At 46.1% G+C, this 18,860-nt stretch overlaps 2 protein-coding genes across 3 annotated transcripts in view; one reads left to right on the top strand and one right to left on the bottom strand.

Annotated features, from left to right (window-relative positions):
- AFMID (arylformamidase) overlaps positions 1 to 6,991 on the bottom strand; it is a 47,895-nt gene extending 40,904 nt beyond the window's left edge. The window contains exon 1 of one of the 2 annotated variants that reach the window (XM_056549833.1): positions 6,944 to 6,991. In XM_056549833.1, the coding sequence (XP_056405808.1) occupies positions 6,944 to 6,976 (33 nt within the window). In that variant the 5' untranslated portion in view covers positions 6,977 to 6,991. The remainder of the gene's footprint in view (positions 1 to 6,943) is intronic. The other variant, XM_056549832.1, reaches the window with a different exon arrangement.
- Positions 208 to 16,872, top strand: SYNGR2 (synaptogyrin 2). The gene is made up of 4 exons (XM_056549837.1): positions 208 to 408; positions 13,069 to 13,303; positions 14,357 to 14,496; positions 15,889 to 16,872. The coding sequence occupies exons 1-4, from the start codon at positions 310 to 312 to the stop codon at positions 16,081 to 16,083; spliced, it is 669 nt and encodes a 222-aa protein (XP_056405812.1). The 5' UTR covers positions 208 to 309; the 3' UTR covers positions 16,084 to 16,872.
- Positions 16,873 to 18,860: the final 1,988 nt, after the last annotated feature.

Raw genomic sequence — 18,860 nt, 5'->3', positions numbered from 1 at the left:
ATTTTTCAGAGGCCTTTTTAAAAAAAATGAAAGAAGCGATGTGATTGGTTGCTATGAGCAACTTCTTCTTTGTTCAGGTTTTGATAAATCTCCCCTTTTTTCTTCTTTCCGGACACGTGACCCTCACGGTGAAGCAATGAGCTGGAGTTCTCTGCACAGTGACAGCGCGGTCAGGGGCGTGGTCTGACGTGTACTAGGCTCCTCCTCTTATTGGCTGACAGGCAGCACAGAAGCTCCTCCCCTTAGGATTACTGGGCGTGGCTGTAGTCTGTCCAGGAAGAGTTGCTCGGGTCAGATACAGGCAGCAGCATGGAGAGCGGGGCGTACGGGGCGGCCAAGGCCGGGGGCAGCTTTAACCTGGAGGATTTCTTGAAGCGCCCGGAGACCATTATGAGGCTGCTCAGCTCGGTGAGTACCGGCGAGCACTGCCGTGTCACGTGACCCGCGGTGTTTGGGAAGGGGGGGGGGCGTCACGCGCTGACTGCGCTGCTCATAACTAATCCACAACCTGTTGCGACCGAGGGCATGCTGGGAGTTGTAGTCTTATGACAGCTGTTGTTTTCAAGTCAAGCTGGGAGTTGTTAGTATTTGGGATTTCGCGATAGTTGTGGCTGCCCAGGGTATTCTGGGAGTTGAAGTCAGCAGGTGATGGTCACTAATGCATGCTGGGAGTTATAGTCAGTGTTTGGGTATACTAGGTGTTGTAGTCAGCAGAGGGGGATGTTAGGGTATACTGGGGGTTGTAGTCAGCAGGGGGGGGGGATGTTAGGGTGTGCTGGGAGTTGTAGTCAGCAGAGGGGGGGTTGTTTGGGTATACTAGGTGTTGTAGTCAGCAGGGGGATGTTAGGGTATACTGGGGGTTGTAGTCAGCAAGGGGGGATGTTAGGGTATACTGGGGGTTGTAGTCAGCAAGGGGGGATGTTAGGGTATACTGGGGGTTGTAGTCAGCAGGGGGGATGTTAAGGTGTGCTGGGAGTTGTAGTCAGCAGGGGGGGATGTTAGGGTGTGCTGGGAGTTGTAGTCAGCAGAGGGGGGGTTGTTTGGGTATACTAGGTGTTGTAGTCAGCAGGGGGATGTTAGGGTATACTGGGGGTTGTAGTCAGCAAGGGGGGATGTTAGGGTATACTGGGGGTTGTAGTCAGCAAGGGGGGATGTTAGGGTATACTGGGGGTTGTAGTCAGCAGGGGGGATGTTAAGGTGTGCTGGGAGTTGTAGTCAGCAGGGGGGGATGTTAAGGTGTGCTGGGAGTTGTAGTCAGCAGGGGGGGGATGTTAGGGTGTGCTGGGAGTTGTAGTCAGCAGGGGGGGATGTTAGGGTGTGCTGGGAGTTGTAGTCAGCAGGGGGGGATGTTAGGGTGTGCTGGGTGTTGTAGTCAGCAGGGGGGGATGTTAGGGTGTGCTGGGAGTTGTAGTCAGCAGGGGGGGGGATGTTAGGGTGTGCTGGGTGTTGTAGTCAGCAGGGGGGGATGTTAGGGTGTGCTGGGAGTTGTAGTCAGCAGGGGGGGGGGGATGTTAGGGTGTGCTGGGAGTTGTAGTCAGCAGGGGGGGGGGGGGATGTTAGGGTGTGCTGGGAGTTGTAGTCAGCAGGGGGGGGATGTTAGGGTGTGCTGGGAGTTGTAGTCAGCAGGGGGGGGGATGTTAGGGTGTGCTGGGAGTTGTAGTCAGCAGGGGGGGGATGTTAGGGTGTGCTGGGAGTTGTAGTCAGCAGGGGGGGGATGTTAGGGTGTGCTGGGAGTTGTAGTCAGCGGGGGGGGGGGGATGTTAGGGTGTGCTGGGAGTTGTAGTCAGCGGGGGGGGGATGTTAGGGTGTGCTGGGAGTTGTAGTCAGCAGGGGGGGGGATGTTAGGGTGTGCTGGGAGTTGTAGTCAGCAGGGGGGGGGGATGTTAGGGTGTGCTGGGAGTTGTAGTCAGCAGGGGGGGGGGATGTTAGGGTGTGCTGGGAGTTGTAGTCAGCAGGGGGGGGGGATGTTAGGGTGTGCTGGGAGTTGTAGTCAGCAGGGGGGGGGATGTTAGGGTGTGCTGGGAGTTGTAGTCAGCAGGGGGGGGGGATGTTAGGGTGTGCTGGGAGTTGTAGTCAGCAGGGGGGGGATGTTAGGGTGTGCTGGGAGTTGTAGTCAGCAGGGCGGGGATGTTAGGGTGTGCTGGGAGTTGTAGTCAGCAGGGGGGGGGATGTTAGGGTGTGCTGGGAGTTGTAGTCAGCAGGGGGGGGGGATGTTAGGGTGTGCTGGGAGTTGTAGTCAGCAGGGGGGGGGATGTTAGGGTGTGCTGGGAGTTGTAGTCAGCGGGGGGGGGGATGTTAGGGTGTGCTGGGAGTTGTAGTCATGGCATAGTAGGAATTAATGGGGACAGGTGGTGATAGGGCATGCTGGCAGTTGTAGTGGTGGTGCTCCTTAGGTCATGCTAAGAGTTGTAGTCAGCAGGTAATGCTAGTCAGGTCGTGCTGGAAGTTGTAGTCCGAGGGTTATGCTTCATAGGAGATGCTGTTTCAATTCACCTAATTTAAGGGCTCCTTAGGGCATGCGGGAAGTTGGGCTTCCAGGCTATAATGGGAGTTGTAGTTGACTATAGGCCTCTGGTTATCTGGAAACCATAAGAATTGCTGCTGGGAGTTGTAGTTTTGCCACAGATGGAGGTTCACAGTTTGGAGACCACTGATGCAAGGTCTTGTTTTAAAGATTGTGCCGTCCCTTTTAAGGCTGATCATCAGACGACTTACTGTGACAACCGGTCATATCCCCCTCCCCTATAGTAGGATCAGACCCTGGCAGTGCCAGCAGCTCTCCTGGCAGAGCACGTGGTCTGTGGATCGGAGACGTCTCGCCATGTTCGGCCATGTTCCAAGAATGTGTGACTAGAAGAGATGAAAATCACATATGCCAGCCTGGGGGACAGTCCTGGGAGGTGTGCGCCCTTCCCAGATGGATACGATACATTTGGTATTAGTGTTTGCCCTGCCCCCATGCCTGGTAGGCACCTCAGAGTGATGCCACGCTCTAGTGTCCCGCCAAACATCGCCAATGACAACACCTGACAGGCGCACTAGGAGGCGGACACAGATGACTACCATAAAGGGGGGCATGAGATCAATCTACCCCTCCATTATGTATACCCATTCTGTATGGCATTGTGCCCCCTCCAACCTGAGGCTCTACAGCTGCATGCTGGGAGTTGTACTTTAGCAACAGCTGAAGAGCCACAGATTGGGGATCACTGCTCTCTGGAGGCTAATTATGGTTCTATGACAGGTTATCGTGAAAACAGAGCAAAATTCTTCCCAAAACAGCACCACACTTGTCTTCAGGTTGTGTGCGGCATTACAACTTTGCTCCATTCCCATCACTGAAACTGAGCTGCAATACCACAAAACAACCAGAGGACAGGTGTGGTGCTGTTTCTTTGAAGAAATCCTAAATAACTCCTTTTTTAAAGAGGCTTTTCCTTGGGGTGTTAAAACTTTTGCAACAGGCATTTCAAGCTTTCCCTGCTATTTTGTGTTCCATATAGATAAGTGTAGGCGCCCAGCATTGTCCACCTCTGGTTAATAATTATAGGGGGGACGTGTTGACTGCAAGTTATACCGAACAATGATGCGTCTAGACAGGGCGCTCTGGAAACAATAGGGTTAAACATTTTCCAGTATTGCGGAAAGGGAGGCTAGGGTGGAGGATGTCCTATTAACTCTTTTCGCTCAGGAGGGAATTCAAATATTAACCCTACATGAGCTGGAAAGCTAACCACCTGACTTTTTGAGTCATACGCTAGGATTATCCTGACAGTCACATGCCTCGGGTCTGCGTCATGTGATTATGGGGCACGTGGGGTCTGTTTACAGGGGATCATATTAGAGGACAGGGGAGGGGGTAGTGACTATTCACTGCCAGGCTGCAGAATTGCATTGGAAAGGGGGGGGGGGGGGGGGTAGTAGTAGATCCGGTTCCACAGCCTGGTCCAGGCAGGGAGAGGTGACGTGGTGATATTACTACACGGCTGAAGCCTGGAAATCCGGTGGTGCCACCCTCTTCCATATTTGTATTTTTTTTTTATATATATTTTTTATTTTAATAGGAAGAAAAAAATAATAATTGCGTCCAATTTGATTTGTTCGGGATAAACTATGCAGAAAAAAAAGTTATATAGACATGTTCGGGAAATCAGGCGCAAGGTTCAAAATGCCTTCTGGGGATAACCGCTATACAGTACCCCAAAAAACCCAGCATGGTATCAGGTCAGGGTAACGCTGGGAAATAAAGGGGCTTTTTCACTTGTCTGTAAATATATGAATAAAATTTTATTTTTTTTTAAGTTTATTTTACCCATACTTAAATACTAATCCTAAAAACCATTTTTTTTTTATGTTTAAAATTTTTGATTTAATTCTGTAATATTTTTCATGTAGTAGTTTTATTTTTTTTATTTTAATTGTCAGTTTAATAATAATTATTATTATTTATTTTTTATTTTATTATTGCGATGTTGCAGATTTTATTTTTCGATAAAACTTGTGCACTGCCGCATTTCAGGCGCACGTGGGCACCTATTACCATTATGATGCAGATCAGCCACAATGCTATATAAGGGGAGGTCGCACGTGTGCGACCTCCCCTTATATAGCATTGTGGCTAATCTGCATCATAATGGGAATAGGTGCCTAGAGTGCCCATTGATCAGTAACCAGTAAGTGGCCTTTTTCTGTGATTTATATCCTTTATTATTTATTTATTTTAGGCGCATGTGGTCAGCGGCTTCATTATAATCTATGTATAAGATATATAAATTTCATGCAATTTTTTTCAAAATGTCATGTTTAACATTGTATTAATATTTTTTTCTAACTACCATATTGCATATTATAATTATTTTTTTTTTTTTTACTTTTTATAATGGCAATGTTGACTTGTTTATGTATTGAAATCTGTGAAGTTTATTTTTTTTCTCTCAGTTGTTTTTGTGTGATTCGGTTTTTCTATCATCATTCGAGGAAGAACATGACCACAGCGTTTCTTACACATGACCCTGCTGAGAACCAATGGGGTTTTCTGTAGGAGTCATTTCTGGGGACTTTAACTATTTCATGAACGCTGTTTGCTCAAAGTAACCTGATAACTGATAGGCCTATGGTCCTTAGTCATAGAGATGGGTACAGAAACCCAAGGTACACCCGTAAGACCACCCAATAACGATTGCATCCTCACCATCTCTACAGTAGGCATGAACTAGCTAGAATAATAAACAGTATTTTCTATTTTTACCTAGTGGTATACAGTAGCGCTGTACATAACCAGAAGCACGGACAAGTGCCACTTACTTTGCGGCACTGTATTTGTATGTGGGCAGGGCAAGACGGAGTGAGGGAGAATAAGAGGGTAGGCTTTAAGTGGAGCGCCATATTGTTACTTTTTATATAGTAACCACATGATCCAGTCTAAAGTGGCACATATTCCTCAAGTTCACTCTAGGAGCCTTAAAGGGGTATTCCAGTCAAAAACTTTTTTTATATATATCAACTGGCTCCAGAAAGTTAAACAGATTTGTAAATTACTTCTATTAAAAAATCTTAATCCTTCCTGTACTTATTAGCTGCTGAATACTACAGAGGAAATTTATTTTCCGTTTCAAACACAGAGCGGTCTGCTGACCTCATGAGCACAGTGCTCTCTGCTGACATCTGTCTCTGTAAAAGGAAATCCCCATTGCAAACATGCTGCTCTGGACAGTTCACAAAATGGACAGAGATGTCAGCAGAGAGCACTGTGCTCGTGATGTCAGCAGACAGTTCTGTGTTTCAAAAAGAAAATAATTTCCTCTGTAGTATTCAGCAGCTAATAAGTACTGGAAGGATTAAGATTTTTTTAATAGAAGTAATTTACAAATCTGTTTAACTTTCTGGCACCAGTTGTGTTACGCCGAGCGCTCCGGGTCCCCGCTCCTCCCCGGAGCGCTCGCAGCGTTCTCTCATTCGCAGCGCCCCGGTCAGACCTGCTGACCGGGTGCGCTGCGATATTACTCCCAGCCGGGATGCGATTCGCGATGCGGGACGCGCCCGCTCGCGATGCGCATCTCGGCTCCCGTACCTGACCTGTTCCCCGTCTGTGTTGTCCCGGCGCGCGCGTCCCCGCTCCTTAGGGTGCGCGCGCGCCGGGTCTCTGCCATTTAAAGGGCTGCTGCGCCACTGATTGGCGCAGCAGGCCTAATCGGTATTCTCACCTGTGCACTCCCTACTTATACCTCACTTCCCCTGCACTCCCTCGCCGGATCTTGTTGCCATTGTGCCAGTGAAAGCGTTTCCTTGTGTGTTCCTAGCCTGTGTTCCAGACCTCCTGCCGTTGCCCCTGACTACAATCCTTGCTGCCTGCCCTGACCTTCTGCTACGTCCGACCTTGCTCTTGTCTACTCCCTTGTACCGCGCCTATCTTCAGCAGTCAGAGAGGTTGAGCAGTTGCTGGTGGATACGACCTGGTTGCTACCGCCGCTGCAAGACCATCCCGCTTTGCGGCGGGCTCTGGTGAATACCAGTAGCAACTTAGAACCGGTCCACCAACACGGTCCACGCCAATCCCTCTCTGGCACAGAGGATCCACCTCCAGCCAGCCGAATCGTGACAAGTTGATTTAAAAAAAAAAAAAAAAATTTTCACCAGAGTACCCCTTTAAGGTTGTTCTTTTCTGTCTAAGTGCTCTCTGATGACACCTGTCTCGGGAAACGCCCGGTTTAGAAGCAAATCCCCAAAGCAAACCTCTTATAAACTGGGCGTTTCCCGAGACAGGTGACATCAGAGAGCACTTAGACAGAAAAGAACAACCTTAACTTCAGAAGCTCAAATCTGTTTAACTTTCTGGAGCCAGTTGAGATATACCGTACATATATAAAACGTTTTTGCCTGGAATACCCCTTTAAGTGCTAAATTTGGGGACCACAGTGAATTCTTAATCCCCACCCCTGATTACCTTGGCCACACCTCCAGCACCACCCCTGCTCATCACCTCAAGGCTGTGCAGAAATGATGCAGTTCAACTGTTCTAAATTAACCGTAAACTGTCTTCTGGCACAGCCTAATAGGCATACAGCCATGCAAGGACTTTGTTATGCCCCCGACTACCATGGCAGTCATTGGCACCTGCAGTCATTTGAGTGGCGATTGACACTATTGAGCACCGCAAGTTAGACTAGATACTTTCTATACTTTTTGAATTTCTTTTTTGTCTTGTCCACAGTGCTCTCTGCTGACACTTGTGTCTGTGTCAGGAACTGTCCAGAGCAGCATAGGTTTGCTATGGGGATTTTCTTCTGCTCTGGACAGTTCCTGATACGGGCATCAGGTGTCAGCAGAAAGCACTGTGGACAAGACAAAAAAGAAATTCAAAAAGAAAAGAATTTCCTCTGTAGCATACAGCTACTAAAAAGTACTGGAAGGGTAAATATTTTTTTATAGAAGTAATTTACAAATCTGTTTATTTTTCTGGCACCAGTTGATTAAAAAAAAATATATAAAAAATGTTTTCCACCGGAGTATCCCTTAATATAAGCATATCCATGAGCTACAGGTATGTCATGGTGCCTTAAGGGTTAAAATATGCAAATCATCCACTGCTGTGATAGAAAAAATAATCCTGAATTATTTATATGTCGAACTTTGCCTGCAGCAACCACAAATGTGCACATACAGCTGAGGAGTAATATATATCAGAAGAGTATATCCCCATTAAAATAGTCTAAAACCGTGTGCCTCCAGCTGCTGTCAAACTACAACTCGCAGCAGCCTTTGGCTGTCCGGGCATGCTAGGAGTTGTAGTTTTGCAACAGCTGGAGGCACACTGGTTGGAAACATTGACAACTATCCATTAGTTTTTTAGCCAGTAAAGTGCTGTCTTACCGAGCACCATTCACCTTAGTGCATTAGGCATCATGCACAGTATAACTCTCAGGAAGTTGTGCTGGGCGTCTCTGATATAGAAGTTTGATAAAAGGTAAAACACGTCAGCACCTCATCCGTTGTGGTCTGTGGGAAGACCATAGAGTCTGGTACTCACCAGAGGTGCCTAGTACCTGTACGACTCTTGTGTGTCCTTTGTCCTGGCTCCGCAGCTGGAGGTACGTGACAGTGTAACGTTTGTGTACTCAGCAGGTTTTCATTGTCCAGCCGCTCCTTCAAACCAGATCGATGGCTCAGCCAAGTGCAGAAGTCTATAAAATGAGACCATAAAAAAAAAAATCCCAAGATATGGGAAAAATGGAGTCTCTTTCATATTATGTCCAGCAGAGCTGGAGTGCCGCCATAGTGACGTCCATATTGATACCGCTCCTCCGCTGCCCAAAATGCCTTCGCTATGTAGGCATTGTAGGGCAGCATTATTTGGGCAGTGAATGGTGCTTGTGTTCCTGAACTCTCTATGGAAGAGTTATGTGTACACTATATGGTAGGGCTGAAAATGTCAGATGGCGATTATGGGCCTAAATATTGCGATTTTCGATGTGATATATTAAATAAATGGTGAAATCCCCCCCCCCCCCATTTCATGTCCAATCTCCTCCACTTTACAACTATCCACCCATCTTCCACCACTGCCACATCCCCCCCCCCCCATACACATCACACCTCCGCTTGTCACATTCTCCTCTCTACACATACCAACCCCCCCCCCCCCCCCCCCCGGTCACATCTTTCCTCATGGTCACATCTTCTCCCACTACATTTCCCCCCCATATCACATTCCTCCTCCCCCCCCCCCCTCGTCACATTCTCCATTATCCCCCCTTGTCACGTTCCCCCATCCCCACCCAGCGGTTTTCAAATCTCCCACCGGATCTGGGAAACCCAGTGTGTTTGCTGCCAAAAAAGACCTTTCCCCATCAGCCAATCACTGGCTTGACACGTGACACTGCTGTGGCCAGTGATTGGCTGAAAAGGGAAAGGTCCTACTGCTTGTATGGAGAAGAGAGGAGACATCGGACCGCTCGGCGGGAAACGGCATCTGCAGGGTCTGGGAGGAGGTGAGCAGAAGTTTCTTTTTATTTTTCTCCCTGCACCCTTTTACTTAGCTCAGTGTATTTCTACCAGGGTGTCTCCAGCTGTTGTGAAACTACAACTACCAGCATTCCTGGACAGCCTTCGCAACAACTGGAAGCACTCTGGTTGGGAAACACTGGCTTATCCACCAGGAGCAGATAATCGCAAGCTTTCCCTGGGTCCTATATCGCAAAAAGCAAAAATCGTGATTCAATTGCTATTACGATATATCGTGCAGCCCTAGTATATAGTAGTAGTATATTTGAGGACTGGATGGCTGTTGTATACACATTGTAGGGACACTTATAAAGGTTAGTGTGTGTGTGTGTTTACTATAGGGCAGTTATCTGAGCATTTTATGGCAGTATTATTGGAGGTGCAGATGACTGCATTATGTAGGCTTTTTAAGGGCAGCATTATTTGGGCAATGAATGATGGCAGTGTGTCACTATATGGCAGCATTATTATTTGGACATTATATGGCAATATTATTTGGACACTGAATGGCAGTGTGGTGGAGTCTTTGTAGTGCCGTATGAGGGTATTAACAGTGGGGTGAACATAACATGTATCTGTGTTTTTGGTGGGAAGTAAACCCCTTTGCTTACAGCCTGCAATGCTAATGTCCCTATGACTACACTTCCTGCCATGGACCCTGAAAGGTCAGCCTTGTCCGAGACATTGAGTAGTTCCAAATTTCCATCCACGTTATAACTACTGCTGCTTGTTTTGATCCATGAAGTGTCCCCTAATATAAAAAGCCCCCCCCCCCCCCCCCCTGTAAACAAGAAGAAAATGTACTGTTGTGGCTAAATTTAAAGGGGTTCTCTGCTTTGAATAATCCCTACTTATTAAAGAGGTACTCCCCTGGAAAACATTATTATTATTATTTTTAAATCAACTGGTTTAACAGTTAGAAAGTTAAATATTTGTAAATTACTTCTATTTAAAAAATTTTTTTTAAATCTTCCAGTACTTATAAGCAGCTGTATGCTCCACAGGAAGTTGTGTAGTTCTTTCCAGTCTGACCACAGTGCTCTCTGCTGACACCTCTGTCCATGTCAGGAACTGTCCAGAGCAGGATAGGTTTGCTATGGGGATTTGCTCCTACTCTGGACAGTTCCTAAAATGGACGGAGATGTCAGCAGAGAGCACTGTGGTCAGACTTGAACATACAGCAGCAACAAGTACTGGAAGGGTTAAGTTTTTTTAAATAGAAGTAATTGACAAATCTGAAACAGAACAAAGCGTAATGGCTGAATTATCTCTAAATGGCACTGGCTAGACTGAACAGTCCAACCCAACACCTATACCCACAGTATAATTTATCCGTATATAGCTCGTATATAAATGGCTAGGACATCCATTAAATGGTATTGTAGTTCCACATTTAAAGGGGCACTCCGCGTTTGGAACAAACTGTTCCGAACGCTGGAGCCGGGAGCTTGTGACGTCACGCCTAGCACCCTCATGACGTCACGCCCCGCCCCCTCAATGAAAGTCTATGGGAGGGAGCGTCACGCTCCCTCCCATAGACTTGCATTGAGGGGGCGGGGTGTGATGTCATGAGGGGGCGGGACTGACGTCATGAGCTCTGGCAGAGGCCGGACGAAGTGCTTTTGCATGAAATCAACCGGTTAATCGCCTCCTGAGCTCCCCGCACTAACCTCTGCCCCATGGATGGAATCCAAGCCTCCTAAGCAGTAAGCGTCGACACGGTGAGTTGCCGGACCCTTTTCTTTGTAACTACCAGATTTGTAAATGATTTCTATTAAAAATCTTAATCCTTCCAGTACTTTTTAGGGGCTGTATACTACAGAGGAAATGCTTATCTTTTTAGATTTCTCTGATGTCATGACCACAGTGCTCTCTGCTGACATCTCTGTCTATTTTAGGAACTGTCCAGAGCAGCATATGTTTGCTATGAGGATTTTCTCCTGCTCTGGACAGTTCTTAAAATGGACAGCAGAGGTCAGCAGAGAGCACTGTGGTCATAATCTAAAAAGATAAGCATTTCCTCTGTAGTATATAGCCTCTAAAAAGTACTGGAAGGATTAAGATTTTTTTAATAGAAGTAATTTACAAATCTGTTTAACTTTCTGGAGCCAGTTGATTTAAAAAAATAAATAAATAAAAAAAAAAAAATTCCACGAGAGTACCCTTTTAATATTGTATCTGCCCGGGCTGCAAAAAAAGAGAAAAACTCTCACTTACCTTCCTACGTTCCCTACGTCACACGGCGCTTTAGTCTATCACCGGCCGCAGCCATGTCCCGCCTCGGCCGGTGATAGGCTGAAGCGCCGTGTGTTGTCGTCCCGGGCTAAGGGAAATAGGAAGTAGACAGCCCGGCCGACCGATCAGCTGTTGCAGAGCTCCGGGGGAACGTAGGAAGGTAAGTGAAAGTTTGCTTTTTTATTTTTTTTGCAGCACAGGCAGAATGGAATAGGAAAAGTTCGCACCTGACATCTCCTTTTAAAAGGGTCTTTTGACGAAAAACTGATCACAAAATGTCACGCTGCTAGAACCATTAGGGATTACCACCTCTAATAAGTTCTCATCTTCCCGGTAGCGCCACCACAGGGGATGTAAAGTAGTAGATTTTCACCTCCAATGAGTTGTCTGTGTAGTTTAGGATAGGACAGGACTAGTCCTCCAGGAAAGACTCTTTTTGTAACCAGTTACCAAGAGATAAGGGTCCTAAACAGAGGACACCCCTCCTTCAAGTCCCTAATAGATTGTATGACAGAGTTTCTTTCCCCATACAATCGCACCTGTATTCCTGCAATGTTATCTGTTTCATTCCAGCTCAGCTGCTTGCATAAGTTTCATTATTGCAGCTGGGTCACGTGACCACCAGTTTATCAACCAGTAAATGACATGCTCAAATGTGATCCTGTAAACTACAGGGTTTACATCATTGCTTATAAGATCCCTTCTGGCAGCTCTGCACCAAGCTTCACTCTTGTTACTTACTGTATCTCAATGCACAAAATGCTTAAAAGATCGTTCCTTTCATGTTAGGCCCCTTTCACACTACAGGTATCATCCTGTTTTTTTTACTGCCGTTATTTTCCAATAACGGATGATGAAAAAAAACAAAAAACAGATGCAATAACTGATGACCATCATCTGTTAATTATTTTTTTTTCTTAAAAAACCTGATGTTGTTCATCCGTTATCAGTTACATCCACTTTTCTTAATCAGATTTTTAACCCTTTTTTGTAAAGCTGTACTTAGCATGCGCAGTACAAAAAACTGATGTTAAAAAAAACTGACCATAACTGATGATAACGGATGTTTATTTTTTTTGAACATCCAGTTCCCAAGACTTCAATGATTAAATTTCAATGTCTGTTTTTTTTCACCATTTTTTTTTTTTTTAAATAGTGCATACACCGTCTTTTGTGCCGGCAAAAATAATTTACATTAGTAAAAACGGACTTACCTGATGCAAAAGGATGTTCAAAAAATCTCATTGACATGAATGGGATTTTTTGACGGCCGTTTTCAGGACTTTTTGCCAGGAGTAATGATGGAGGTTTTTTTTTACAGGATGATACCTGTAGTGTGATAGGGGCCTTAGAGACCAGCAGAGCAGTGTTATACTAGGTGAGTCCATAAACTGATTAGCTGCAGAGTTATGCAACACCCCTGATCACATTACCTTTCAGATACAGACTTAGGCTGCATTCACACCACGTTTTGTACATACAGGTGACGGATCCGGCGGGGGGAGGGGCAAACCGGGCGCTCCGGTACCCCAGCCGAATCAGCCCGTGACTCCATTTACTTTAATGAGCCGACTGGAGTCAAACGGTGACTCCGGTCGGCTCAGTTTTGACCCGTATGCGGTTTTGTACCGGACCTAAAACCGTAGTATACTACTACATGAATGCAGCCTTACACTGCTCTCCTTACTGTAAAAACAGATAGGGAGAAACCTATCAAAGGAGACCGGCTGAAGCTGCATCTTAGTGATACTTTTATAGTGTGATTTAAAGGATAGAAGATCTATGTCATTGATCTATCACTAATATTAACTCTTTGTCTCCCTCCTCCTTCAGGTGTTTGCCCTCATCGTCTTTGCCTGCATTCTTACGGAGGGCTACGTCAGTGTGCCTGATTCCTTGATTCATTGCATCTTTAATCAGAACATTGATGCTTGTCACTACGGCGTGGGAATCGGTGTTCTGGCCTTCATTGGAGCGCTGGTCTTTCTAGCATTAGACATCTACTTCCCTACAGTCAGCAACATTAACACTCGAAAGTACATTGTGCTGTCGGACCTGGGCTTTGCAGGTATGTAAAAGCGATGTATATAAGTCATACTGTATGTTCCTCTAGACCAGTGGTCTCCAAACAGTGGACCTCCAAAGGTTGCAAAACTACAACTCCCAGCATGCCCGGACAGCCAACGGCTGTCCGGGCATGCTGGGAGTTGTAGTTTTGCAACCTTTGGAGGTCCACAGTTTGGAGACCACTGGTCTAGAGGTTACATCCTCTGATTTATTTTGTGAACTCCATTGGTCACCACTAGAGAACTAAATGGGATTGTGTGAATCTGTGACCAGTGAGCGCCATCTAGTGACAGCTGATGGAATAACAAACTTCAATCTTACATTTTTAGCAGAGATAAGCAGCTTCATTGGCGCAGCTTATTTTTTCCATTATGAAATAACAAGACTTTTTTTACGGCCTAATGCTAAGGATTTACTATTTGCTACCTTTACCTCCACTATGCCCAATGCGGTGCTCCCTGCAGGCAGGCTGGGGCACTACATGTAGCTTCTATACATTCATGAACTTTTCATTATAGAAATTTTTGACGTGTCAAAAGTTATCGGTCGGGGGTCTGAGTGTTCAAACCCGGACTGATCCATAGAATTAACAGGGAGAGAACCTGTGTCTTTTTTGTTCAACAGTTTTTTTTTTTTTTTTTATTAAAGAATTTTTCTTTAAAACAGATATTTGACAGTAAAGAGATTATAAGTACGCAGAGAGAACCTGTGTCTGTGAGTAGGACAGTCCCATAGACTTACATTATGAGGCCATCCTGGCTCACACAACAGGAGTCGGGAGAGAACGCGCTAAGTGCACAGTTCTTCAGGATCGTTCTACTGGTTGGTCGGGGTCTGAACACCGGGACCCTGTCCAATTAAAGGAGGTCTCCGAGATAGAAAAACTTAGCCTCTATCCTAATGATAGGGGATAAATGTCAGATTGTGGCAGGGAATTCATAGATAGTGGAGAGTTGCAGAATTAATAATATACAGTGCTCATGTTTTTACATTACCTTTTGTAATGCTCAGTGTGTTAGTGCTGATACTGACGGCTCAACTTTTTGTCTTTCAGGTTTATGGACGTTCCTGTGGTTTGTTGGATTCTGCTTCTTGGCCAATCAGTGGTCGGTGACAAACCCCGACTCATATGTGACTGGGGGTGATGGTGCCCGGGCGGCTATTGCCTTCAGTTTCTTCTCCATTTTGTCCTGGGTAAATTCTCGCATAACAACACCTGCTCTTTATTATGTACAGTAGAGAAATCTAAATGGCATACAATGCTTTAACCTCTAAAGGACTCAGGGAATACCTGTACGCCCTGCGCCCGGTCCCGGTATATAACGCGGGGTCACCCCGTGAACCACCCCCCCCCCGTCATACCGGGTCGGTCCCGGCGGCTAATGAAAGCCGGGACCCTAAGCTAATAGCGTGCGGCACCGATCATTGTGATGCGCGCTATTATCCCTTTTAGACCTGGCATTCAAAGTTGAACACCGCGTCTAAAATGAAAGTGAAAGCTTCCCGGCAGCTCAGTCGGGCTGCTCGGGACCATCGCGGTGAAATCGGGATGTCCCGGTCAGCTAGAACGCGAACGGAGGTCCCTTACCTGCCTCCGTCGCGTCCGGTCGGCGATTGATTGCTCCAAGCTTGAAATCCAGGCTTGAGCAATCGACCGCCGATAATACTGATCTTTTTCGTGTCAATGCACGGCAATGATCTGTGTAGCAGATCAGTGTGTGCAGTGTTAAAGCCACTAGGGGGAGCTATTACACTGCAAAAAAAAGTGTGAAAAAAAAACTTAAGATCATGTAACACCTTTCCTAATAAAAGTAAGAATCGCCTCCCTTTTCCCATATTAAAAAAAAAAAAAAAAAAAAACTGTAAATAAATAAATAAACATATGTGGTATCGCCGCATATATATCATTAATTAAACCGCACGGTCAATGGCGTACGTGCAAAAAAAAAATCCAAAATTGCATATTTTTGGTCACTTTTTATATCATGAAAAAATTTATAAAAAGCGATCAAAAAGTCAGATCAATACAAAAATGGTACCGATAAAAACTTAAGATCACGGTGCCAAAAATTTGCCCTCATACTGCCCCATAAGTGGAAAAATAAAAAAGTTATAGGGGTCAGAAGATGACTATTTTAAACGTATAAATTTTCCTGCATGTAGTTATGATTTTTTCCAGAAGTCCGACAAAATCAAACCTATATAAGTAGGGTATCGTTTTAAACGTTTGGACCTACAGAATAAAGAGGTGTCATTTTTACCGAAAAATGTACTACGTAGAAACCGAAGCCCCCAAAAGTTACAAAATGGCATTTTTTCTTCAATTTTGTCACAAATTTTTTTTCCGTTTCGCCATGGATATTTTGGTAAAATGACTAATGTCACTGCAAAGTAGAATTGGTGATAAGTACTGGAAGGATCTGTTGATTAGAAAACATTCTTCTTTCCTCCAGAGTATCCGTTTTAATGGGCATGGGGAAGATTTTCCATTTAAAAGGATAGTTCACTCTGAATGAATAGCTCTGGCTGCTCGTCTTCCTAATACATTCTTGTCAGTAACATTGATGCCATGCTTTTTTTTTACAGTTCCCTCTGGCAAGTCTGGCCTACAAGAGGTACAAGATGGGAGTGGACGACTTCAATACTAACTACATTGATCCCAACTTGGCCCCCACATCCCCCTATTCCAGCTATCCGGATGCTGTCAGCGATAACTACCAGAGTCCACCATTCACACAAAGCCCAGAGACAGACGATGGCTACAAGCCGCCAACGTACTGAGGATCCCACCTCTATACACCCAGAGCTGTATAGACGAGTCGCCGGAGGCCAGGGATGCAGACTGTCAGATCTATGGCTTCCCGAGCCTGGCTACGCTCTTCCGCTTCCTAAGTGCCTTATCTAGTGCTGCCAGCAGAGAGATGCGTGGTCATCGCCACAACCGAAGCCACGTCCAGGAACGCCAATGACTTCTCACTGGCGCGCGTTTGAAATCCTATAGCCGAAATTTAGATTTTTATTTTTACTTTTGTTGTTTTAATTTACTCACTCCAAACCAGAGGCCACATTTTGAAAGGTCGTTAAGTGTGACCTAGGCTCAGTCACTGGATATTTAGGCTACAGGTACACACAGCCAAGTTGTGAAGTTCTCCTTGTGCTTAACCCCCCCTCAGATTTGCTTAAGGTAGACCTCATGATGAATCGTGTCGCTGCCCATGTTAAAAGCCTTCAGCTCTATATAACAGAAGTGGTCCCTTCCCTCCAGTATATAAGATCCTGTGTAAACCACATGACCTGTTCACAGGGTTAAAGAAAAACTAAACTCCCCCCGCACTAACCAGAGGTACTGGCTGGTAGTGCGGGGGACGCTGATCAATATGCCTCCTACCATCTCTGATCCGTCCCACCATTCGCTAGTTATCTTCAATATTTTTGATATGCAAATTATCTTCTAACTTGCATGGGCGGGGTTACAAGGCTCCGTCTGGCACTGTGATGTCAGTGCCGCTTGTCCACAGCACTGCCCGGCTTATGAATATTCATTCTCTCCCTCTCCTCCCCGCTCTGTACAGGACTCGGCGCATGTGCCGCTTCCTGTGTACACCCGGAAGCGGCCTCAGCGCAGTAGAGTCCAGTACAGAGCGGGGAGGAGAGGGAGAGACTGAGGGAGAGCATTTATGTTCATAAGCCGGGCAGTGCTGCGGACAAGCGGCGCTGACGTCAGTGCCAGATGGAGCCTTGTAACCCTGCCCGTGCCAGTTAGACCATTTGCATATATATTTAAATATATAACGGGCGAATGGCAGGACGGATCCGGGATGGTAGGCATGATATTGATAAGCGTCCCCCACACTACTAGCCAGTACCTCTGGTTAGTGCGGTGGCAGTTTAGTGACAGTATTCCTTTTAAAGGATTGGAAAAACACAGCTGCTTTCTTTCAAAAAACAGTGCCACGCTTGCCCACGTGTTGTGTACCAGTTTGCAGCTTAGCTTCATTCACGTCAGTAGAGCCTAGATGTAATACTAGCTATCAAGTGTGGACAAGTGTGATAACGTTTATGGAAGACAGACGCCACGTTTTTCGACTTTTTAAAGCATCACTGTCCTAAGTGTTGATTTTAGGCAAGGACATCTGTTTGGCTATGTTCACACCTCGGAAAATCTCTGTGCGGACACTCCTCAGACTGCAGGCGCTGGCATAACATTCCGGCACTAGGACCACACGGGAATTTGCCGTCTCACGGAATTTCCGTGGCAGAAACAGCTGACGCAGATGTTGTCACCATGTGCACAGCGCAGCAGAATCCCATTGAATACAACTGGATTCTGCCGCTGCGGAATAAACGTGCAGAATTCCGCTCAGAAATTCCAACATGTGAACATAGCCCAACTATTTGAGTCATTAGTCCTTTTCAGCTCGATTCTAGTCTACTAGGAACATTCCCCTTGATTATGATTGACTGTCCTTTTCAGGTGGGTGCCAAGCACAGTATACAGCAGTGTTTCCCAACCAGGGTGTCTCCAGCTGTTGCAAATCAACTCCCAGCATGCCTGGACAACCTTTGGCTGTCCAGGCATGCTGGGAGTTGTAGTTTTGCAACAGCTGGAGGCACCCTGGTTGAGAAACACTTATACAACCACACAAACATATCAGGCATCTCACACCGCTCCTTTCAAGTGTCTCCTTCTTATCATGGTACCACTGTAAGATGTAAACCAGGCCCCCTAAACAGGTGTAATTTTGGTGGCATCATCAATCTTGTATAGCTTGCGGATCTGACCCAAGAACTGCACGGTGGTGGCTTTTTTTTGTATGTCTCACTATTGCACATTAGCATTATTAACAATTTCTTTTACACTTTTTTTTTTTTTTTTTATCCTGCCAAACTCTATTACCTCCGGCACTGTTCACCAGTCTTTAAGCAAAGTCCAGAATCTGGATGCTGAATTTGTGTAAAAACGACTCCTTAATGTTACCCCCTTCCCCATAGTTGACTGTTACCCCAACCTGCAGCTGTTGCAAAACTGCAGTCATGACCTGAAAGCCTTTAGAGTAAGTTCACACGCGCGGATTTATAGCGTATATTACGCTGCAGATCCGCTGGTGAAGGCCCGCTCTATGCTGGCTTTACATGTGCCTGCTCGTAGTGGCAATACGCCGCTAACAGCAGACACAGTGCAGCGATGCGCGCGGCGTACTCGCGCGTCACGGCCACTCTCCCTGCTCTGCAGAGAGCTCCCGCGATGTGTGAGTATACTGCGACTCGCACATCGCAGTGTGTCAGCTGTTAGCGGCGTATTGCCGCTATGAGCAGGCACATGTAAAGCCAGCATAGAGCGGGCCTTCACCAGCAGATCTGCAGCGTAAAATCCGCTGAAAATCCGCGCGTGTGAACGTACTCTTATAAAATAGGATTTGTAGTTTTACGACAGCTGGAGAGCCTCAGCTTAAAGGGGTACTCCACTGCCCTAGCTTTCAGAACATTTTGTTCCGAATGCTGGGTGTGGGGGTCTTGACGTCACAACCAGGCATCTTCAATGCAAGTCTATGGAAGGG

This window comes from Hyla sarda, chromosome 13, assembly GCF_029499605.1.
Source record: "Hyla sarda isolate aHylSar1 chromosome 13, aHylSar1.hap1, whole genome shotgun sequence".
NCBI lineage: Eukaryota > Metazoa > Chordata > Amphibia > Anura > Hylidae > Hyla > Hyla sarda.
This window is presented reverse-complemented; position numbering and strand designations above follow the sequence as displayed.

Coding starts and splice junctions, on each gene's coding strand:
- SYNGR2 (XM_056549837.1), top strand. CDS start 310: ATGGAGAGCGGGGCGTACGGGGCGGCCAAGGCCGGGGGCAGCTTTAAC. Junction 409..13,068: donor TTATGAGGCTGCTCAGCTCG/GTGAGTACCGGC, acceptor CTCCTCCTTCAG/GTGTTTGCCCTCATCGTCTT. Junction 14,497..15,888: donor TCTTCTCCATTTTGTCCTGG/GTAAATTCTCGC, acceptor TTTTTTTTACAG/TTCCCTCTGGCAAGTCTGGC.